Genomic DNA, 25,302 nt, shown 5'->3' with positions numbered 1-25,302 from the left:
TTAGCTCAGGGCTGATCTTCCTCACAAAAAAAATTAGGGATATTATACCATTTACTTTTCTAGGCACACAGGAGAAGACTGATATAAAATAAACTTCCCTCCGGTGTGAAATGTACAAGTGAAAATTAATGAACATCTCATAGCTTGTGGTTGCTCTGAGAAGAGTCCCTGCGCCCAGTTGGGGCTGTGGGGTTCCTACTTCCCACCAGAGTCAAGTGCCCTGGGATTCTTTATCCTAGGAACCAAAGGAGTGTGGGAGGGGAAGGATGGGTGGAAGGCTGAACACTGGCAAGGAATAAAGATCAAAATGGAGCCAGACTCTTTATTCAAGATGGTGAGGTCTCATTTAAGTGTCTGCATTTCTAAACAAAGGTTCAAGTTCCATGAGTGGCCTCACAGCCTTACCACCACGCCCTTGACCCCTAGAAGACATAAGACCCTCTCGTTCCAGTGTGGCCTGGCCTGGGTCACCGTTTTGTCTGTAGCTGCTCCGTCTTGCAACTGAATCAGGAGTTCCCTGTGCACACCTGTGACCACGCGTTCATAGAGGAGGGGGAAACCACAGCGTCAGCCGCAGGCCTGGAAAACCTACTGTTTAACTGCAAATATCTAGGCAGGATGTGTTCTGGCCCAACCACAGAAGCTGGATTGGCTGAGCCCCGCGTCCTCTCCGACGGCTGTCATTCATGGTTGAGGGGGCGTAGCCCTTGGGAACTGTCCAATCAGGGGTGCTTCTGAGGCAGGTGGGTGGGGCAAAGAGCTGCCCTGCAGAGATATCCCATCTCCCCCAAGCCTTGCTCTAGTTCGTGGGTCACCTGCCTTAAAGGGACCCTGGTGGCTCTGCCGCAGCCTCTATCCGGCTGTGATCTGCACTGGCCGTGGGAGTCACAGGAAGGACTCAGGGGACCCAGGAGTATAGACATGGTGAGTGTGCGGCCCCGGGTGAGGAGACGGGGAGGAGGGGCTGGTCGGAACCGGCCGTGGCGGGACCAGCCTCCCCGCGGTCACCTCCGAGTCTGCGGACCCGAGTCCGCGGGGGCGCCGCTCGGACCTCAGTCCCCTCCGGCCGCAGCGTGGGGGCGGGGCCGGCAGCCGGGACCCCGGGCGTCCTGTGGTCACTGCGCGCGGCGACTGCGGCCCCGGAGCCTCTCTGGGCAGCTCTGCGCCCGCAGCCCCGCGTGTCCCCAGATGGTGCGGCGACCACGGGGAGGGTCATCAGGGACAGTCGTGACTCGGTCTCCGGGGCTCCTGCGTGGGAGGAGCTGTGGTCTGTGGGGTCCCCAGCCCCTCATTTCTCCCCAAGGGGTATTCATTTTCTTCTGAATTTTCCATATATCTGGGGAGCAGGGTTCCAAAGCCACGGCCCTGTCCCCTCAGCCTAGCCGTTCCTAGGACTGGCAATAAATCCCTAAATTTCCAGATCCTTCCCCGCATTCCCAAAGCGAACTTCCGCTCGCTGATTCACATCATCTTCATTTCATTTCACAGTATCATTGGGTCAAACAAATCCAATATTTTAATTTATCGTTTTTGAACCGAGCCATGTGTGGCTTTTTTTAAAGATTAATTTTTTGTTTGTGGATGTTTTACATGAGAGGAAAACCAAGAATAATCACCTGGAATACTGTGTATGAAATCCTTGTGCCGCTCCCCTCGGGATCTTTCCAGTGTGTTCTCTCCTGTTAGCACTGCCCCTCCCTCGGTCTATTACCCGAAAATGTGTATTGATTTACTTAAGTCAACATTTTCAAAGGGAATTAAAATGTATTGAATTGATAGAGCTTGAAAGACACTAAAATATTTCCAAAGAGGCAAGAGAGGTGAATTTTAGAAGAAATAAAATATTTCAGTATTACATTCCATTTGTTAAGAATTCTTCTCTCACACTTTTCTTCCCCTGAGTGTGTCTAGTAAGTTTCTGAGGACTCTACTTTTGGGTGGTTTCATGTGAAATTCCAGGACTTAGACTTGCTGATGAGAAGTGTTCAAGTGTGATTGATTATTTAGAAAACAAACTTGCCCTGGAAATAATAATTGTTGTCTTTTTTTCTGAAAGGAATAGATATTTGGGGTTTTCTGGTTGAGCTAGTGAAAGTGACTTGTGATTTTCTTCTCTCATTAACGCATAAACACTGGGTTTGAGTAATTTTGTTGAATTTCTCAAACACTGGGTTTGTGTGTTTAAAATACCAAAGGTGTTGCAGAGCACCTGCAGTGGGGAGCAGAGGGTAAGGTCATTGTCTCCAAGCTAAGGCCCCCTTGGGCCTGCAAAGGGAAGGACTTGAAGGCCCAGTTGTGCTTCCTGGGGAGCCTCCCCCTGCAGGTGTCCTACTGCTCACACCCCCCATGGAAGGAGCCTCTATACTGAGAGCAGCTGCAGAGCCCTGGAAAGCTGGGGGTGCACGTGCACATGGGGGACAGGGAGTGATGCCCTTTCTGAGGTTGTGGTTGTGGTTCCTTAGACCTAGACATTTTAAACATTGTATTGAGTGTTGTATCCATGATACGGGTGCACTCAGAGTGTAATTTGTGCATATTAAGAAGTCCGTGAGGGGTCGGCCCCGTGGCTTAGCAGGTAACTGCGCGCGCGCCCGCTCCGCTGCTGGTGCCCGGGGTTCGGATCCCAGGCGCGCACATACGCACCGCTTCTCCGGCCATGCTGAGGCCACGTCCCACATACAGCAACTAGAAGGATGTGCAGCTATGACATACAACTATCTACTGGGGGTTAGGGGGGGCGCAGAAAGAAGTCTGCGAAAATCAGGTGTTCTGTCCTGTGGACAGAGGGTTTAGGAATTTGGGAGTTCATTTGCATGAGAACTTTAAACTGAATCAGGCTGAGCGTGTCCTCACTGTGAGAAGGGAAGCCTGGGGGAGGCAGTGCTTCCATGCTCACAGGTGAGGGGAGGGCGTGTGGAGCCCCCAGAGTTCACTCCTGTGGCTGCTCAGGTGCCCCACCCTCCTCCACCAGGGACTGACTCGCTCCAGGGGTTCTGTCTCAACCAGGAGAGTCTAGACCCCAAGTCTAGAAATATGCTCAACTTTCTGAACCTGAGTTTTCCTTCTGAACTGTAGGTAATCAGGTTGTTCTATGAGCTGATTCAACTATTTGTGTTTCTTCCTTGGATTTCTTTATTAACTGAAGTTTGCACCCCTTTGATTTTAGTTTCTGTTCGCACTTGGGCTTTTACAGTTTAAGTTGATATATAGATACTAGTGAGTAAGGCAGGAAAATTGTGGAACCAAATAGAATTTTTATTTTATTAGGCGAGAGAACCTCAAGATATGAGATGGGTCTATTTAAGTTCTCTTGTACATTTTCCCATTTTTGGTCGGTTTTTGTGTGTCCATGTCCCTAGAGAACTTTGACATTTAAAAGGCAGTACTATTCCTAAGGCAAATGAATTCCTATTTTAATGGCTGAGGAAAAAACATTTGAATTTTTATTTTAATTGATATGAAGAAAACACTGCAAAGCTTCTGTAAATCTTTAAATTCCTAGTACATTTAAAGGCTTAATTGCAAACCCCTAATGTGTTATAATATGTTATCTTTCCTGAAAATATCACTGATGTTTACTATAATGAAGGACAAATTGTGATGCCCCTTTCCTTTTAGTTAAAAAGGGATTTGTTAGTTTTCATTTTTTATGATTTAGAATTTCATATCCATTATTATTTAAAGGATCAAATCTTGGAGTGGCTTCCTTTGTAGAAAGTACAAATTAAATTAGTTAATAAAGTAAAAGTTAATTAATAATAATGATTAAGCAGAGGAAAATATAGTGTATATAAATTTCTCTTTTATTTAAAATAAATATTGCATTGGAAGGATTGAACTATTTCTTTGAGAGGAAACTAACACAATTCCCTGCCTGCATATCCTGCCCCACTCCTCTGCTGTCACTCCAGCCCCCCTCAAATGACCAGTTTTGATCACTGCTTCATCATCCTGTTAGTGTTTTTTTATGTAAAAGCAAACCAATTCAAATGCCTATTTCTCTTACCCCTGTTTGTTCTGGTAATGAGTGGCCAGGGTCCACATATTTGGTGTTTGGCTTCTGAAAACTTAAGCCTCACCCCTCCCTTTCCCCTAGGCCTTCTTATCTGGACGGGCTGATGAGAAAGCCTGGAGGCTCCTGCACTGTGAGCTGCTGCTTGCTGGGCAGCTCCTCCTGTGAGCTGTGCTGCCCTGTGTGCATTGTTGACCCACCAAGCCTGGGTTCTATGTACAGAGGACTCTGAGTTGGCAGTCCCCTTAATTCCTTGTCCTTTGAGAGCAGGAGTATGAGAATGGCCCTCATTACAGTGGTCCAGGGTCCATGTCTTGTTGGAATCTATTTGTGTTTAGAGTGAAGATGTGGCTGAGGCTGGGATTACCCAGACATTAGAGGGGAACAGTTGGCGAGGTACAAGGATGATTCTACCCTGGGAATGAGGTGAGCCCATCAGATGGTCACTCCTTAAAGAGCAGGAATTTCAGAGAGAAAGAGAAGAGACAGGGAAAGGCAGCCAGTAGATGGTGAGATTCTGGAGGGCTCACCAGGACCCCTAAGTAACTCTGTTGATGCTGCCCCTGCATCTATTGCCACAGAGATCCTGACCCTCTGGGTTGTAGTGGACAACACCCACAGATTGCATTTGGCATAGCAAAGGGATTAGTTCAAACCCAACTTAAGCCTTTGTTCCTTAAACTCTGTAAAGCAACCCAGTTGTCATGGAGGAGGCCACTAACCCTGATGACAGTGATTTGAGGCTCTCTGGAGGGGGGCCTTAAGTTGTCCATAGGCTTCTGATGCAAGAAACTGTCCTAGGCCCCACACTATATTCTTTTAGATCTGCAATTATCGGCACCTATTGTGCTCTCTTGAAAATAGAGGCTCCCATAAGCACTGAGCATGTGATCCTCTTCTAAGGTGCGTATTATGCCTTTGGCTCTGGAAACAGCCCCCCACCAGCTCAGCACAGCTACTGACACCTATTTGTAATGTTGGAGCCAAACCTTGGTCCCCTGGCTTATGCCACCTGCAGGAGGGCATGGCCTTTCTTTTTCTCTTTCTTTTTTTTTTTTTTTTTGTGAGGAACATCAGCCCTGAGCTAACATCCATGCTAATCCTCCTCTTTTCGCTGAGGAAGACCAGCTCTGAGCTAACGTCTATTGCCAATCCTCCTCCTTTTTTTTTTTTTTTTTTCCAAAAGCCCCAGTAGATAGTTGTATGTCATAGTTGCACATCCTTCTAGTTGCTGTATGTGGGATGCGGCCTCAGCATGGCTGAAGAAGCGGTGCATTGGTGCGCGCCCGGGATCCAAACCCGGGCCGCCAGTAGTGGAGCCCGCACACTTAACTGCTAAACAGGGCTGGCCCGGCATGGCGTTTCTTACGTCAGTCCCTTGAAAGATGTTAGGGTGCTGGAGGAGGTCACCTCTCTCCCAGAGGCCTTGGTTCCCTGAGTTCCTTGGGATTAACTGAATGCACAGCACTGGGGAGTGCATAGACTTTAAGGACAACAATACACATTCATACATGATGGAGCTCAGTGGAGAGTTCCTGCTCTTCATCCCTCCATTGGGACATCCCTGATGAAGAACCTAACCTACAGGTCACCACAGCTAACCAAACTTCAGTCAGTCAGTTTATTACTGGCCCACAATTAGCCCCATCTGCATGTGTTCAGACTCTTGGACTGTTGTCCAAAAGTTGCCCTTTTCTGGTAAAGGGACTCTTGACTCAGTGATATCCAGAATATAAATTGAGCTAACACTTGTCTTTACATTCCTAAGTCCACAATATAAGGACTCACAAGGACACGTCTTATCAACATTGGAATTCCAGATTACCGATGGTAATCATGGCACTTCTCAGAATATATAGTGCCTCGCTTTAAATTACGTGAGATAGTTAACACTTTATCATAAAATAGACTTTGTGTTAGATGAGTTAGTCCAATTGTAGGCTAATGTAAGTGTTCTGAGCATGTTTCAGGTAGACGAGGCTAAGCTGTGCTGTTTGCCATGTTAGGTGTATTAAAGCATTTTTGGTGTACAATAACTTCAATTTACGATGGGTTTCTCAGGATGTAAGCCCCTCATAAGTCAAGGAAGATCTGTAAGTTCAAGTCACCTGAATGAAAGATGGTCTGTTTCAGTCATCAGTCACTCATCAGGGTTCAATTGTAATGAATTTGTTTTCATCTTTTTTTTTCCCAATAGATTTCAGTTATTTTAGAGCAGTTTTAGGTTAACAGAAAAATTTATCAGAAGGTAAAGAGAGCTCCCACATAATCCCTCTGTATCCACACAGTTTGCATTATTTTTTACATCTTCTATGACAGTGGTACATTTGTTACAATTGATGAACCACTATTGGTGCAATAAAGGGCAAAGTGTACACTGGCGTTGACTCTTTTTTTTTTTTTTGTGAGGAAGATCAGCCCTGTGCTAACATCTGCCAATCCTTCTCTTTTTTTGCTGAGGAAGACTGGCCCTGGGCTAACATCTGTGCCTCATCTTCCTCCACTTTATGTGGGACGCCGCCACAGCATGGCTTGCCAAGCTGTCGTTGGTGCGCACCTGGGATCCGAACCTGCGAACCCCGGGCCACCGCAGCAGAACGTGCGCGCTTAACCGCTTGCGCCACCGGGCTGCCCCCCTGTGTTGACTGTTTGAGTTATATAATGTGTGGGTTTTGGCAAAGGTATAATAGCATCGATCCATCATTTCTGTATCATATAATGTAGTTTCACTTCCCTGAATTTTCTGTGTTCCATCTATTGATTCATGCCTCCTTCCAACCCCCAAATCCTTCAAAACCAAAGATCTTTTACTGGCTTCTGCCTTTCTCTTTTCCAGAGTGTCATATACTTGTGATCACACAGTGTGTAGCCTTGTGAGATTGGCTTCTTTCACTTTGCCATATATTTTTTAGGTTCTTCCATGTGTTTGCATGGCTTGACTCTTCGTTTCTTTCTATCACTGAATAGTATCTCATCATATGGATATGCCACTGATTGTCTATTCGAGTCTTGAAGGACATCTTGCTTAACTCTACCTCTTGCCAATTATGAAGAAAGTACCAACAAATATTAATGTACAGGTTTTCTGTGAGCATAAGGTTTCAACTCAATTGGAAAAATAACAAGGGGTGTGATTGCTGGTCTTACTATATATAGTAAGACTGTATTTCATTTTGAAAGTAAGTTCCTGTCTTCCATTGTAGGGGTACCAAATTCCATTCCCACCAGCAATGAATGAGGATTACCGTAGCTTCACATCTTCACTGATATTTGGTGTTCTGAGTGTTTTGAGTTTTACCTAATTAAGTTTTTAATGATACCTCATTGTTTTAGTTGCAATTTCCCAATGACATTTGCTGTGGAGCATGTTTTCATATTGCTTATCTCCCATCTATATATCTTCTTCAGTGAGCTGTCTGTTCAGATCTTTTGCTCATTTTTTAATTGGGTTGTTTGTCTTTTGACTATTGAGTTTTAAGAGTTGTTTGGTTATTTCAGATACCAGTCATTTATCAGATACATGTTTTGCAAAGATTTTCTCCTAATCTATGTCTTGTCTTTTCATTCTCTTAACACTGTCTTTCTCAGAGCACTTTTTTATTTGAATGAAGTGAAATTATCATTTTTTTCTTTTATGGACTTTACTTTGGGGTTGTATCTAAAAATTCGTCACCAAACCCAAGGTCATCTAGATTTTCTATTTTATCTTATAGGAATTTGTTCCTTTTGCATTTCACATTTAGATCTATGATGTGTTTTGAGTTAATTTTTGTGAAATATGTAAGACCTGTGTCTACATTCATTTTGTGTGTGTGTGTGTGTTTGTATGTCGATATCCATTGTTTCCAATACTATTTGTTTAAAAGACTTTCTTCTTCATTTGAATTGCCTTTCCTCTTTTGTCAAAGATCAGTTGACTGTATTTGTCTAGGTCTGTATGAAAGTAGTTGACTTCTGCACATTCAACCTTGCTATACTTTCTTATTAATTCCAGGAGAAATTTCTGTTGTAAATTCTTTCAAATGTTTCACAGAGATAAATCATGTCATGTGGAACAAATGTTATGAATTTAGCTATAGGATTTGTGAAGATGTTCTTTCTCAAGAAGTGGAAGTTCCCTTCTATTACTAGTTTGTCATCATAAATGGATGTTGGATTTTATCAAATCCTTTTTTATTTTCATTTCTCCCTTCTTTCATTTTTCATATTAGTAATTTTTGTCTTTCCTCTTTTCTTAGTTATCTTGACTAGATGTTTATCAGTTTTATTAGTCTTGTCAAAGAACCAGCTTTGTAAACAATTTTTCTCCACTGATTTCCCACACTTACATTAATTTCTTTTCTAATTTTTATTATTTATTTTATTGTGCTTACTTTGGGTTTAATTTGCTGTTCTTTTTAGTGTTTTCTAAGGTAGATGCTTACATTATTGATTATAGATCTTTCTTTTTTTTCCAGTGTATTTGTTTGATGGCATACATTTTACTATAGGTACTGGTTTTGCTGCATCCCTCATTCTTTGATACATTGTTTTTTTATTTCACTTAGTTCAAAATAATTTTTAATTTCTTTTGAGACTTCTTTGACCCCAAGTGTTATTCAGAACTGTGTTGTTAAATCTCCATGTATTTGGGGCTTTTCCAAATATCTTGCTTTTATTGATTTCTAGATTAATGTTTGTGTGGTCTAAGAGCATATTTTCTATGATTTTTGTTCTTTCAGATTTGTTAAGGTGTGCTTTATGTCCCAGAATGTGTTCTGTCTTGATTAATGTTCCATGTGAACTTGAGAAATATGTGTAAGTCTACTGTTGTTGCATGAAGTATTCCATAGATTACAATGAAATCCAGTTGTTGTATAGTGCTGTTCAATTTAATTATGTCCTTCCTGATTTTTTGCCTGCTGGAATTTTGTGTGTGTGTGTGTGTGTGTGTGAGGAAGATTAGCCCTGAGCTAACATCCAGGCCAATCCTCCTCTTTTTGCTGAGGAAGACTGGCCCTGAGGTAACATCTATTGCCAATCCTCCTCCTTTTTCTCCCCCAAAGCCCCGGTAGATAGTTGTATGTCATAGTTGTACATCCGTCTAGTTGCTGTATGTGGGACGCGGCCTCAGCATGGCCGGACAAGCGGTGCGTCGGTGCGCGCCCGGGATCCAAACCCGGGCCGCCAGTAGCGGAACGTGCGCACTTAACCGCTAAGCCACAGGGCTGGCCCCTCTCCTTGCATTCTATCAGCCCTTGCCTTTGTGGTTTTCCCTCCTTTGTTAAGCACATACAAATGAAAAATTTCTGTGCCTTCTTGGAGAATGGACCCCTTTATCATTATGTAATGCCCCTCTTTGTCTATGGGTTTTCCTATAGACAAATCTGCATTGTCTATAATTCATATATCTATGGCACCTTTCTTTTGATTAGTGTTTGTATAATACATTTTTCTCATGCCTTCACCTTTTATCTCTCTGGGTCTTTATAAAGTGGCTTTCTTATTAAATGTGATTCTAAATTAAATGTGATTTTTAACATCTGATATTACTGTATCTCTCTGTTTTATTGAGACCATTGATGATTAAAGTGGTTATTGACAGAGTTGGATTAATATTTATGAAAACTTTTACTGTTTTCCATTTTTACCTTGTTTATTTCTTTTTGTCTTCCACCTCTTTTCTGCCTTCTCTGTCATTAATTGAACTTTTTATCTGATTCTTTTTTTTCCTCTCACTTAGCATATCAATTTCACATTTTTTAAAAAAAATCTCTTTTAGTGATTGGCTTTGAATTTTCAGTACATCCTTACAACCAACCCACCTCCTCTGTCGAGTAGCAGTATACCACTTCACTGTTGTTCAAGTGCCTCATAACACATTGTCCCGGTTTCAGACTCCCTGTCCCTTGTCACATTGTTGTCATTTATCTCACTTGTCCACAAGCTTATCATTACGAAGTACAGTGTTGCTAATATTATTTTAAACAGTGTCATCTGTTATATCAATTATGATAAGAAATATAAAAGATATTTACCCTTATTTATTGCATTTCTAATCTCCTTCATCATTTACGTTCTTTGTGAATTTTACAATGTTTTACTCAAAATAGGTACTAATGACAAATTCAATCAATTTTTGTCTCATAAAGTCTTTATTCCTCCTTTGTTTTTGAAGGATGGTTTTGCTTGACACAGAATTCTAGGAGAGTGTCTTTTTTAAATTCAAAACATTAAATATTTCTCTCCACTCTGTTCTTGATTGCATGGTTTCTGAAAAGAAGTCCAATTTAATTCAAATATTTGTTTGTCTATACCTAAGAAGTGTTTTCCCCTCTGGCTTCTTTCAATATAATCTCTTTGTCTTTGATTTTTGTCTAGTGTGAATATGATATACTTGGGTGTGTATTTTTTGTGTTTTTATATTTAGTGTTCTCTGAGCAGCTTGGATCTATAATTTGCCATCTATCATTAATTTTAGGAAATTGGTGGTTATTATTTATTTTTTCTGTTTCTTTCTGTCTCTGTTTTCCTTTAGGTATTTCCATAACGTATATTTTAAACCTCTTTTGACGGAATGGTGTCAAGATGGTGGCATAGGCAGACTCTGAAATTACCTCCTCCCATGGGCACAACAAATTTACAACTACTCTTGGAATAATTACCCCTAAGAGAGAACTGAAAACTGACTAGAAAGAGCACCCACACCAAGGGACAGTGGTGACTGAGGTTGAAGAGGCAGAAATTCCTTTCTGGAGAGAAAAAAGCCACCTTCCAGCCACAATGCTTCACAGCCAGCTGGGAGAAACCTTAAGGTATGAAGCCTTCCCTGGAGGAGTGGGGGTTCTGAGCAGGGGAGCATTACCACAATAAGCAGCTTTTGGACTCAGCACAACCAAGACAAGTGTCACAATACCTGGCTTTGCTGGATATTAACTACAATGGGGAATACCCCCAGAAAACCTATTGGACATAAGGGGAAAAAAGCCTGCTCTTAAAGGGCCCATGCACAAATTCACTCATTTCAGAAAGCAACATAAAATCACCAGAAAGAAAAGTTCACAGTCCATTGGTGAAAAGGGACTCACCTGATAGGTTCTGGGTGCATCTCAGTGAGTGGTGAGACATCCCCAGGGACTGAGACATTGATGGCAGCCATTATTGTGACCTAGTACAGGCATGCTGACACAGATGCTGGCAGATGCCATTGGAGTTTTTCCTCTGCCTATTAGCACAGGGGTCTGCCCTACTCACTAAAGCACTAATTTAATCCAGCTCAGACAGGGCAGGCAGCCCACCCTAGGGACTGGCCCCACCCAACATCAAGCCCTCAGGCAACTTGTAGGTCCACATAGGTGGGGTGCCTGGAACCTCTGCAACTGAGTGAATGGGTCTGCCTTTGCAGGGCAGGGCACGCACAAGGGTGGGCCTGCATTGGTGAAGTGTGTGGGGCCTCTGCAGTGGGGTGACTGGGTCCACTTCAGTGGGTCGGAGCACCCGCACAAGGCAGGACTGTGTTGATGGAGTGTGTGGCCCTGCAGGCAGTGGGGCCTGTCAGCTACAGCAGAGTTGTGCTTCTCAAACAGCCACATAGGGGATTGGCCCCACCTTCCAAAGCCTGAAAAAATTGGGTGCTGCCATGCTTGGGGCTGGCCCGCCCCATCTGCAACCTTGAGAGACCTGACAACAGCCTTGCAGGCCAGAGGCCTACAGAAATTATAAGCCTCTCAGCCTAGTAACCAGCCACACTGGGGACCTACACACTTAACAGAAAAACTGCAACAGGAGTGTGCTATTAGACCTTGCAGCCAACTGTGCTGGGGCTTCCCATGCCCAAGAAAATGACTGAAAAGACCATAGCAGCCACACACTGCTGAGCATTATAACCAGCCGGCCATGGGAACAGCTTAGCTTCCCCAGGCACCTGCAGCAAGAGCAACCCTGCTATAACAGAAAGTCAGATGTAGCCCACACAGGGGACACTCCTGGAACATTTGAAACATGATGAGAGGGAGGCACACTGCTGAGCCTCATAAGGCCACCTCTCCAAGAGCAGGAGATGTAGCTGACCTACCTAATACATAGGTATAAGCACAGAGAAAGAGGCAAAATAAGGAGACAAAGGAATATGTTTCAAGTAAGGGACCAAGAAAAAACCCCAGAAAAAGAATTAAATGAAACAGAAATGAACAATCTACCTGACAAAGAGTACAAATAGTCATAAGGATGCTCACTGATCTTGAGAGGAGAATGGAGAAACTCAGTGAGAACTTCAACAAAGAATTGGAAAATATAAAAAAAAAAAACAATCAGAAATGAAGAATTCAATACCGGAAATGAAAAATTCACTAGAAGAACTCAATAGTGGAGTAGATGATACAGAACAACAAATCAGTGAGCTGGACAAAAGACTAGAGAAAATCACCAAAGCTGAACAAATAAAAGATAAAAGAATTAAAAAGAATGAGGACAATCTAAGGGACCTCTGGGACGACATCAAGCACAATAATATCTGTGTTATAGCTGTCCCAGGAGGAGAAGAGAGAGACAAAGTGGCAGAGAATCTATTTGAAGAAATAATCACTGAAAACTTTCCTAACCTAAGGAAGGAAACAGACATCCAGGTACAGGAAGCACAGAGAGTACCAAACAAGGTAAACCCAAAGAGACCTACACCAAGAGACATTATAATTACAATGTCAAGTTTTAAAGATAATGAGAGGGGCTGGCCCAGTGACACAGTGGTTAAGTGCGCCCACTCCGCTACCACTGCCCGGGGTTCACAGGTTCGGATTCCAGGCACGCACCAATGTACCGCTTGTCAAGCCACGCCGTGGTGGCGTCCCATATAAAGTAGAGGAAGATGGGCACGGATGTTAGCCCAGGGCCAATCTTCCTCAGCAAAAATAGGAGGATTGGCATCGGATGTTAGCTCAGGGCTAATCTTCCTCACAAAAAAAATAAAGAGAGAATCCTAAAAGCTGCAAGAGAAAGGTAACAAGTTATATACAAAGGAAACCTCATAAGACTATCAGCTGACTTCTCAGCAGAAACCTTACAGGCTAGAAGGAAGTGGTATGATATATTTAAAATGCTGAATGGAAAAAACTTACAGCCAAGAATACTCCACCTGGTAAGGTTATCATTCAGAATGGATGGAGACATAAAGAGTTTCCCAGATAAGCAAAAACTAAAGGAGTTTATCATCAAGAAACCAGCTTTACAAGAAAAGCTGAAGGGACTTATTTAAGTGGAAAAGAGAAGACCACAAATAGGAATAGAAAATTATCCAAAAAAAAAAAAGCAATAAAATCACTGGTAAAGGCAAACATACAATAAAGGTAGCAGATCAACCACCTATGAAGCTAATATGAAGGTCAAAAGACAAAAGTGTTAAAATGATCTATTTCCATGATAAGAGAGTAACAGATACACAAGCACAAAAAAGGAGCTTAGATATGATGTCAAAAATATAAAATGTGGGAGGAGGGGAATAAAAGAGTAGTGCTTTTAGCAAGAAGTCAAACTAAAGAGACCATCAACTTAATATAGGTTACTATATACGTAGGTTATTGTATATGAACCTCATGGTAATCACAAACCAGAAACCTATAATAAATACACAAAAAATTAAGAGAAAAGAACCCAAACATAATACTAGACAAAGCCATCAAGCCACAGAGAAGAGAGCAAGAGAAGAAGAAAGGAACAGAGAAGGACTACTAAAACACCCAGAAAAAAGTAACAACATGGCAATAAGTACATTCTTATCAATATGTACTTTAAATGTCAATGGACTAACTGCCCCAGTCAAAAGGCATAAGGTGGCTGATTAGGTAAAAAAACAAGACCCATATATATGCTGCATACAGGAGACACACTTCAGACCTAAAGACACTCACAAACTGAAAGTGAAAGGATGGAAAAAGATACTCCATGCAAATGGCAATGAAAAGAATGCTGGATTAGCAATACTAAGACAAAATAGACTTTAAAACAAAAACTGTAACAAGAGACAAAGAAAGGCACTACATAACGATAAGGGGAACAATCCAACAAGAGGATATAACACTTGTAAATATCTATGCACCCAACATAGGAGCACCTAAATATATAAAGCAATTATTAACAGACATAAAAGGAGAAATAGACAGCAACACAATAATAGTAGGAGACTTTAACACTCCACTTACACCAATGGATAGATCATCCAAACAGAAGATCAATAAGGAAACATTGGCCTTAAATGACACATTAGACCAGTTGGACTTAGTACATATATATAGAACATTCTATCCCAAAACTGCAGAATACACATTCTTTTCAAATGCACTTGGAACATTCTCCAGGATAGATCACATATTAGGCCACAAAATAGGTCTCAATAAATTTAAGAAGATGGAAATAATACCAAGCATCTTTTCTGGGCACAACCATATGAAACTAGAAATCAACTATAGGAAGAAAATCAGAAAAGCCACAAATATGTGGAGATTAAACAAAATGCTACTGAACAATGGTTGGGTCAATGAAGAAATCAAAGGAGAAATCAAAAATACCTGGAGACAAATGAAAATATGACATGCCAAAATTTACGAGATACAGCAAAAGCAGTTCTAAGAGGGAAGTTTATAGCAATACAGGCCTACCTCAAAAACAAGAAAAATCTCACAAAAACAATCTAACAGTGCACCTAAAGGAACTGGAAAAAGAAGAACAAAGCCCCAAATCAGTAGAAGGAAGGTAATAAGAAAAGAGCAAAAATAAATGAAATAGAGACTAAAAAAATAATTAGGAGAAAATCAATGAAACGAAGAGCTGATTCTTTGAAAAGATAACAAAATTGACAAACTTTCAGCTAGACTCACCAAGAAAAAAAGAGAAGGCTCAAATAAATAAAATCAGAAATGAAAGAGGAGAAATCACAATGGACACCTCAGAAATAGAAAAGAATATGAGAATACTATGAAAAGCTATATGCCAACAAATTGGATATTCTAGAAGAAACAGATAAATTTTTAGAATTATACAACCTTCCAAAACTGAATCAAGAAGAAATAGACAATTTGAATAGACCAATCACCAGTAAGGAGATTGAAACAGTAATCAAAAACCTCCCCAAAAATGGAAGTCCAGGACAAGACAGCTTCCTGGTGAATCCTATGAAACATTCAAAGAAGACTTAATACCTATCCTTCTCAAACTTTTCCAAAAATTTGAAGAGGAGGGAAAGCTTCCTAACTCATTCTATGCAGCCAACATTACCCCAATATCAAAACCAGACAAAGATAACAAAAAAAGAAAATTACAAGCTAATATCATTGATGAACATCAATGCAAAAATCCTCAACAAAATACTAGCAAATCAAATACAACAATACATAAAAAGATCATACAACATGATCAAGTGGGATTTATTCCAGGAATCCAGGGATGGTTCAACATCCACAAATCAATCAACATGATGCACCACATTGACAAAATGAAAAATAAAAATCACATAATCATCTCAATAGATACAGAGAAAACATTTGCCAAGATACAACATCCATTTATGATAAAAACTCTGAATAAGATGGGTATAGAAGGAAAGTACCTCCACATAATAAACACCATATATGACAAACCCACAGCTAATATCATTCTCAATGGTGAAAAACTGAAAGCTGTCCCTTTAAGAACAGGAACCAGACAAGGATGCCCACTTTCACCCCTCTTATTTAACATAGTATTGGAAGCCCTAGCCAGAACAATCAGGCAACAAAAAGAAATAAAAGGGATCCAAATTGGAAAAGAAGAAGTGAAACTCACTATGTACAGATGACATGATTTTATATATAAAAAACCTTAAAGAATCCACCAAAAAACTTTTAGAAATACTAAATGAATATGGTAAAGTTGCAGGATACAAAATCAACATACAAAGATCAGTTGCATTTCTATACACTAGCAATGAAGTAGCAGAAAGAGAAATCAAGACTACAATCCCATTTACAATTGCGACAAAAAGAATAAAATAACTAGGAATGAACTTAACCAAGGACATGAAAGGTCTGTACACTGAAAACTATAAAACATTGTTGAAAGACATTGAAGAAGATACAGAGAAATGGAAAGATATCTCATGCTTTTGGATTGGAAGAATTAACATAGTTAAAATGTCCGTACTCCCTAAAGCAATCTATAGATTCAATGCAACCCCTGTCAGAGTTCCAACAACACTTTTCACAAAAATAGAACAAAGAATCCTAAAATTTATATGGAACAACAAAAAACTCTGAATAGCCAAAGGAATCCTGAAAAAAAGAACAAAGTTGGAGGGATCACACTCTCTGACTTTAAAATATACTACAGAGCTATAGTAATCCAAACAGCATGGTAGTGGCACAAAAACAGACACAGAGATCAATGGAACAGAATTGAGAGCCCAGAAATAAACCCACACATCTATGAATAGCTAAATTTTGACAATGGAGCCAAGAACATCAAATAGAGAAAGGAAAGTCTCCAATAAATGGTGTTGGGAATACTGGATAGCCACATGCAAAAGAATGAAAGTAGACCATTATCTTACACTATACACAAAAATTAACTCAAAATTGATTAAAGACTTGAATGTAAGACATGAAACTTCTAGAAGAAAACATAGGCAGTACTCTCTTCAACATCAGTCTTAGCAGGACATTTTCAAGTACCATGTCTGAATGGGCAAGGGAAATAGAAGAAAAAATAAATGAGACTACATCAAACTAAAAAGCTTCTGCACAGCAAAGGAAACCATCAACAAAACGAAAAGACATCCTAACAAATGGGAGAAGATATTTGCAAACCATACATCTGATAAGGGGTTAGTCTCCAAAGTATATAAAGAACATATATGTGTCAACAAAAAAATTAACAACCCAATTAAAAAATGGGCAAAATATCTGAACAGACATTTCTCCAAAGAAAATATACAGATGGCCAACATGTACATCAAAAGATGTTCAACATCACTAATTATCAGGGAAATGCAAATCAAAACTACAATGAGATATCACTCATGCTTGTCAGAATGGCTATAACTAACAAGACAGGAAACAATAAGTGTTGGAGAGGATGTGGAGAGAAGGCAACTGTCATACACTGCTGGTGGGAGTGCAAACTGGTGCAGCCACTATGGAAAACAGTATGGAGATTCCTCAAAAAATTAAGAATAGAACTACCATACGATCCAGCTATTCCACTGCTGGATATTTATCCAAAGAACATGAGAACATGAATGTGTAAAGATATATGCACCCTTGTGTTCATTGCAGCATTATTCAAAATAGCCAAGACTTGGAAGCAACCTGGGTGCCCATCAAGGGATGAATGGATAAAGAAGACATGGTATATACATACAATGGAATATTGCTCAGCCATAAAAAAGGATGAAATCTGGCCATTTGTGACAACATGGATGGACCTTGAGGGTATTATGCTAAGCAAAATAAGTAAGAGGGACAAAGTCAAATACTGTATGATCTCACTCATAAATAGAAGATAAAAACAACAACAACAAAACACATGGAGACAGAGATTGGATTGGTAATTACCAGAGGTGAAAGGGGGACAGAGGAGGGTAAAAGGGGTGATTAGGCACATGTGTATGGTGATGGATTGTAATTAGTCTTTGGGTGGTGAACATGGTGTAATCTACACAAAAATCAAAATATAATGATGTACACCTGAAATTTATATAATGTTATAAACCAATGTTGACACGAGAAAAAATAATAAATAAGTAAACCTCTGTTAAAAAGTGTTGTACTAATGGGTTCATCGATACTGGGTTCTGTCTCTTTTGTTCTTTTCCATCTTTGCATTCGACTCTGGTGAAATAGATTTTTTTGAGTACAGACTTTGTTAAGAACAGAACACTTGGGACATATTTCGAAATGCCATCTTTCTTTTCTCTTTCCCAATTTTGGAGACACTGGTTTGCCCTGTGACTCGATGCTCTCATGGATCTAAGAAGAATTGTTCATTTCACATTTGTTCATTTTCCTCTTATGAGATTGAGAATGATAGCTTTTAAACTCCCTGAGGGCCAAACCAGAAGTTGTCAGGGCATCACCTGGAGTGGTTGCTTGGGAAACAATTTGTCCTCAATTGGAGAATGGAGATTTCATATTCTGTTGTTCTATTTTATGTTCTATGGAGGGAAGCACTGTTGAATCCTTTACATATTTTTTAATCATGGGCAGATTCACCTTCAAACCATTGTGGACCTCAAGGAACTGGCTTGCAATCTGCAGCTCTTAATCTGCCTCTCAAAGGCAGCAAGGCCCGGGATACTCTGTTAGGGTTTGACCAAAAAAAAGCTCTTGTGGGGGCCGGCCCTGTGGCGCAGCAGTTCAGTGCGCGTGCTCCACTTTGGCAGCCTGGGGTTCGCAGGTTTGGATCCCAGGCGTGCACTGCCGGACCGCTTGTCAAGGCATGCTGTGGCGGCGTCTCATATAACGTAGAGGATGATGGGCTTGGACGTTAGCCCAGGGCCGATCTTCCTCAGCAAAAAAGAGGAGGATTGGCATCGGATGTTAGCTCAGGGCTGATCTTCCTCACAAATAAATAAATAAATAAATACAAGCTCTTGTGACACGTTATTATGTCACTATGTGTTCTGAAATTGGCTGGAAGCAGCCCTGAGGCTCACGAGTGTAGGGTTTTTATGTTGTACATTGTCATGCCTTTTTCCTTACATCTGAACTCTAAGTTCCAAGTAACTTTGGAGTCCCATGAAGTTAGACAGAGAGAAAAAGAAAGAACTGAGTCTGTGATAAATATTACACGTGTTAACAGCAGTGCTTCCCCCACCAGAATATTTACATTCAGGCAGCTGCATCTGATTACTTGTAATGGCCTAGAGAACTTTAAGACAATGTGGCCAGCTGGCTTTGTTAAAAGTTTGACTTTTACAGGCTTCTTGTACTCTCATGCTTGGTGATGGGATGAGAAAAAATAGCTTTCAGTTCTTCACTATGTTTTTATCCATTGAAACCTCGTGCAGGGCCGGCCCCGTGGCTTAGCGGTTAAGTGCGTGCGCTCGGCTGCTGGCGGCCCGGGTTCGGATCCCGGGCACGCACCGACGCACCGCTTCTCCGGCCCTGCTGAGGCCGCGTCCCACACACAGCAACTAGAAGGATGTGCAGCTATGACATACAACTATCTACTGGGGCTTTGGGGGAGAAAAATAAATAAATAAAATCTTAAAAAAAAAAAAAAGAAAGAAACCTCATGCAGATTTCACCCTCTGCCTCATGGAGTGCTGTAACTGGTGAGTAATAAGGAAGAAAATGAAAGGATTCTTCTCACAAGGAATCATCAGTCTTAAAATGATATTTGTTTCATTTGTATAGCATTTCTGTCATTTCCCACCATGCTCTGGACCCTGCCATTAGAGAGAAATAAGATGTAATGTGATCACAGTAAAAGCATGTAAATAATTTCTCTGTATTCATGATGCTGTTAAATTGATGAGAAAGTGTGTACAGAGAGTGAGTTTCTGATGATCGAGTCATAGAGTGAATGTTTGGAGGAGACAGAATCATACATAACGTTCCTACAAAGGGTGTATAGACGTCTAGTACTGTCAGTCTCATGCACCTTACTGTACACATATTTGGATGCTTCAGGTCTCAGTGGCCATTGAGGATGTGTCTGTGACCTTCACCCTGGAGGAGTGGGCTTTATTGGATCCTTCACAGAAGAAACTCTACAGAGATGTGATGTCGGAAACCTTCAAGAATCTGGCCTCCATTGGTAAGGATGAGGACGTTTCTTCATTTAGTCAATTAAAGAACAAATGTTTCCTGGCCATTGATGTTGCTCCAATATTTGGAATGTGGAAAGGGGGTATGTTGACAAATAAACAAGGCATGGTCACAGCTCATCATGGACCTAGAATTGAATAATTTTTTTTATAATTTCTAACACTTTGGAATCATTTTTCTTGGTCTGCATTTTAGGAAAGAAATGGAAAGATCATGACATTGAAGATCAGTACAGAAACCAGGGGAGAAAACAAAGGTGAGTCACACTCGCAATATGAAGCAGTGTCTCACGTGGGAATCCTGGTATGTTATAAAGTTTCTAAAGAAGCAAACAAAACAAATAATCTCGGCTTCAAATTTAGTTATTCTTAGAAAATTTTCACTAAAAATCCTTTCTGAAATGTGACAGAGTTGTTTAGTGTTTGCAAAAGAGTTTACTTGGAAACAGTGTTAATAATCTGTATGAATTTCAGTGTTTAAATAGCAGCAAAGCAAAGTCCTCTTGCAGTGCATTCCGTATATTGAATTTTAAACAATTCAGATAAAGCAGAAAAACCTAGACTATTTCTATAAATCATAATGTAATAAATATAAAATCATTAATAATGTGATTTTTTTTTCCACAGAAGTCATATGGTAGAGAGACTCTTTAAAAGTAAAGAGGGTGATCAATATGGAGAAAACTTCATCCTTGTTCCAAATCTCAGTCAGAACAAGAAAACTCCTGGAGTGAAACCACGTGAATGCAGTGCATGTGGAAAAGTCTTCATGCATCATTCATCTGTTAAGAGGCACATGAGATGTCACACTGAACACAAACCATCTGAGTATCAAAAGTATGGAGAGAAGCCATATAAATGTAAGGAAAGTGGGAAAGCCTTTGTTTATTTCCACGTTTTAGAAAAACATGAAAGAAATCACAATGGAGAGAGAACCTGTAAGTGTGAGGAATGGGGAAAGACTTTGTTTATCTCCACATTTTAGTAAAACATGAAAGAAATCACAATGGAGAGAGAACCTGTAAGTGTAAGGAATGTGGGAAAGCCTTTATGTGGCTCAAAACCCTATGAAGACACATGAGGATGCACACTGGAGATGCTTCTTATAAATACAAAGAATATGAGAAAGGCTTCAATTGTTCTAGTTCACTTCAAGTACATGAAAGAACCCACACTGGAGAGAAACTGTATGAATGTGCAAAATGTGGTAAAACATTCACTTGTCCCAGTTCTCTTCAAAGACATGAAAAAACTCATACTGGAAAGAAACCCTATGAATGTAAGGAATGTGGGAAAGCCTACAGATATTGTGCTTCCTTACAGACACATGAAAGGACTCACACAGGAGGGAAACCTTATGAATGTAAAGAATGTGGGAAAGCCTTTATTTAGTATTGCAAGTTCACTTAGAATACATGAAAAAACCCACATTATAGAGAAACCTTATCAATGTAAACAATGTGGAAAAGCCTTTAGTTATCATAATTTTCACCAACATGAAAGAAGTCACACAGGAGAGAAATTATGAATGTAAGTAATGTGGTAAAGCCTTCAGTTATTAAATTTCCTTCCAAATACATAAATAAGTCACACTGGAGAGGAACCATATGAATGTAAAACATGTACTACAGCATTCACTTGTCCCAGTTCTCTTCAAGTACATGAAAGAAGTCATGCTGGAGAGAAACCTCATGAATGTAAGGAATGTGGGAAAACCTTCATTTGTCACACAAACTCGCAAAGATACATGAGAGTGCACACTGGAGAGAAACCATATAAATGTGTGGAATGTGAGAATGCCTTCAGTGATTCCAGTTCTTTCCAAAGGCATGAAAGGACTCACTGGACAAAACCTCTTGAAGGTAAACAGAGTGGGAAGGACTTCAATGGGCCCACTTCCTAAAATGTGAAAACTCCCACCAAAAAAAGAAATATAAATGTAAATAACATGCGAAAGCTTGATGGGAATTAATGCATCTATAATGTTCAGAAACCTTTTCAATATGAAAGAGTTATTATCGAAGTTGTAAATATATTGTGTTTACTAAGGCTGTTTGTTAAGGTACATCATTGGACTGTGGATTTCTACTAATTACTTTCAGAAATGAATATTGAGGTGAGATAATTCTATAAGTCATTTTTCTACTATAGTACATAAGATTAATAGTGATTTTTCCTTAAATATGTTAATATTTTCATATTTATGAAATAATAAATATGCCTAATTTTTTTTAAAGCTTCAGTGCATGGTTGTGTATCCTAGTTGTTAGTTTAGTTCCCTCTGTGAGCCACCAGCACAGTATTACAACTGACACATGGGTGGTGTGCCTCCACAACCAGGAAACAAACCCAGGCCATGGTAGTGAGGGCACAAAATCTGAACCACTAGACCACCAGGGCTGGCTCTTCTCTTTATTTCCTGAAGCCAGTTAGATCCATGCCTGAATTGACGTGTATTTCTCACATGCAATTAGGTTTATTTTTTTATAATGTTTTATTTTTTGTGTGTTAAGGGGCCATTGGAAAATGACAGTTTGATATTTGTTGGGATTTTCATCATGGCCTTGTGTGGCAGTTCCAGGATATCCTTATTCAATTATATATGTATAGTGCTCCTTTCTTCTTTTACTGAAAAAGCTCCTTTTTTGTGATGTTGAATATAGGAGACTTTTTCCGTTTTTCATCCTATTAAACAGTTGGAATAATTTTTTATGTATGGAAAGCTTATCAAAGAGTATAGTTCCATGGGAATTATTATTTTCACATTTAGGCCTTTGCTCCTTGTCCTTCCTTCTGACTAGTACTTGGTGAATAGACTTTGATTAATAAGAGAGACCTGCGATAGGGCACAAAAAGCTAGAGTTGGAGATATCCTTCCTGTGAGTAGTGTTAGGAAGTAGATTTTCCAGAATCCAGCCCCTTTATACTTCCCAGTTAGAATTCAGCAAGAGCCTCACTTGCATGAGATTTGGAAGGCAGAACAGAAGAAGACATTAGTCACATTTTGGAGCTGCCATACAGGGAGAGAGGCAGAAACTTAGGAGCTTTGAAGACTCCATCTTCTAGCCAATTTTCTGGATTTTTTGCCCTTCCAGTCAAGAGTGTCCTCAAAACCACCACCAACTCTTTGATTTCCATTGAATTTGAGGTGTAGTTTTCCAATGATGTCTTCACAAGTTCCACCTCAAAGATCCATCAGAGTTTGGATTTTTCTGTAAAGCCTCTTGTGTCTACCAGGAAACAGATTCAAACTTGCATGACTGAGCATGTTCTCTGATTCCTCTTTTTTCTAGATTTTATCTGCGTAAGGTCTCATGTGTATAGGAAGCACGTTATGCTGTTAATACTGCTAGCCAGGATGTTTCCTGATTCACCTTGACATCCACAGTGGTGCATTCAAAAAGAAGGACCTGGGCCGGCCCGGTGGCTTAGCGGTTAAGTGCACACGCTCCGCTGCTGGCGGCCCGGGTTCGGATCCCGGGTGTGCACCGACGCACCGCTTCTCCAGCCATGCTGAGGCCGCGTCCCACATACAGCAACTAGAAGCATGTACAGCTATGACATACAACTATCTGCTGGGGCTTTGGGGGAAAAAATAAATAAATAAAATCTTTAAAAAAAAAAAAAAAAAAAAAAAAAAAAAAAAAAAAAAGAAGGACCTGGGAGTCTGTTTCTCTGCTGCATTCTGCAGTGGCTGCCTTGACTTGCTTCTCCCATGTGAGAAGAAGCACCTTCCTCCACTCAGAAAGACTGTTAAATGTTACTTATAGATGAACGTGATCAGTAGTTGTTTCATAGAAATAGCTTATCAACTGTCTTCTAAGTCCTCATATGCTAACAAATATTATTGTTTTTTATTTCATCAGAGGATATATTAAAATATTCCATTATAATTATGGATTTTCAGATAAACTTTTCAGTTTTATTTAATCATTTTACATTATGAGTCAGTATTATCATGTGCATACAAGTTCAGGTATTTTTTCCTCAGGAAAATTTTATTTTTTATTCTTTTACAGTTATAATTTTTGTCATGAAACTATTCTTATGCATTCTCAATACCAAAAATTTAAATCATGGTTTTCTCAGTGTCCTTTGCTAGTGACCCAGAGGATCACATCTGTAATCAAAGAGAGGGGTGTAATGAATTCTAATAAGAATGACCACAGACCATACAGGATTGTGAGGTGTAACAGTGACAGGGTGCTAAGAAGGACTTCTTATAGGATTTTGGCAGGTGTTAGATGAGTTGATTGCTATTCAAGGAAGCAAGACATTTTTCTGTATTGAATGCTGTGAGAAGGTAAACTCTATTCTATCCTTGGTAAACATAATCATTGTTTTCTAGAAGACGGTGGCAATTTAATGGAGCTAAACTTAATTTCTAAGACGCTCCAGTCAGTCATATTAGTAAGAAGAGGGAAATAATGATCATTTTTATGATTTGGAATTTTATATTTTTCCATTTTTAGAGATAGAGTTACAAAGTTCCCTTATACATATCCTGGTCCATTGTGGTTACCATTTACCTTTGATGAATGATGTGTGACATTTTTCTCATCAACAGGATGAGACTTGCCCTTGCAGTGACTGCAGGCAGCTCCTGGTGCTCTGGGGCAGATTTTGGCTTTACTACTTATTATCAAAACACTGATGTATCTCTTATGGTGTATTAGACCCTGTTTACCATAAAGTACCTCAGTTAAAATACATAGATTCTCTCCTTAATATACTACATAATATTATTAATATTTCCTTTGTGACTCAACTGAGGCCTTTGAGTTTAGGTAAATTGTGAGACAGTACAAACCTAGCAAGGGAGAGAGGGCCACTGTGCCAATCAAGGCTTTCTTTCTCGGAGACTATGCTCTTGATGCTAATGTTTCAACATCCCTCACATGCCATGCACTATAGAGTCAGTGTACCCAATTCAGTAGAAATAAGGCACAGTAGGATTTGGATATAGTGACATGAAATAAAGCAGTTCTTGCAGTCGTGGTGCTTATATGTTTCTGGGAAAAGAGATGGTTAACAAATGGTAAAACTTTGGTTTGTAAGCTGGAAGTAAGGGCTTTGAAGAAAAGTGAAAAAACAATATGAGCTAATAGGGAGGCTGAGGTGTGTGTATATCTTTTCTGCTAGCGTAAGAGTGAGTGAGGATGTCATTATTATGGTTACCTGGACTTGAGACTTGCTATTAATTTAGGCCACAGATAATTGTGGTGTCTTTTTGTGTTTAATATTATAGGAGACAATTTTCATTTACCTTTAAATGTTTAAAATGTTTAGTTTTTTCATTTTGCTGCTTTACAGACTGAGTGCGCAACATGTACCACTAAACCATGGAGTTCCTCCATTTAGAGAAACAGTTACAATCACCTGCACTGTTCTAGTGATGCCGACCCTGATATCTGTTCCCCTACGTTAAACCCAGCATATATGGTGTTAAAACCAAAAGCACTCATCCCCTTTCCCTGCTTCTCTAAGTTACATTCATATGTAAATATCAGTTTTTTAA

General features: G+C 40.1%; 1 protein-coding gene across 1 annotated transcript; it reads left to right on the top strand.

The window, feature by feature from the left end:
* The first annotated feature begins 820 nt into the window (after positions 1-820).
* LOC131394561 (zinc finger protein 564-like) lies at positions 821-25,302 on the top strand. The gene is made up of 6 exons (XM_058525961.1): positions 821-924; positions 19,648-19,774; positions 19,981-20,041; positions 20,412-20,644; positions 23,078-23,194; positions 23,444-25,302. The coding sequence occupies exons 1-5, from the start codon at positions 922-924 to the stop codon at positions 23,161-23,163; spliced, it is 510 nt and encodes a 169-aa protein (XP_058381944.1). The 5' UTR covers positions 821-921; the 3' UTR covers positions 23,164-23,194; positions 23,444-25,302.

This window comes from Diceros bicornis, chromosome 30 (genome assembly GCF_020826845.1).
Source record: "Diceros bicornis minor isolate mBicDic1 chromosome 30, mDicBic1.mat.cur, whole genome shotgun sequence".
NCBI lineage: Eukaryota > Metazoa > Chordata > Mammalia > Perissodactyla > Rhinocerotidae > Diceros > Diceros bicornis.
Note: the sequence above shows the minus strand (reverse complement) of the source record. Positions and strands in the feature narration are given on the sequence as shown.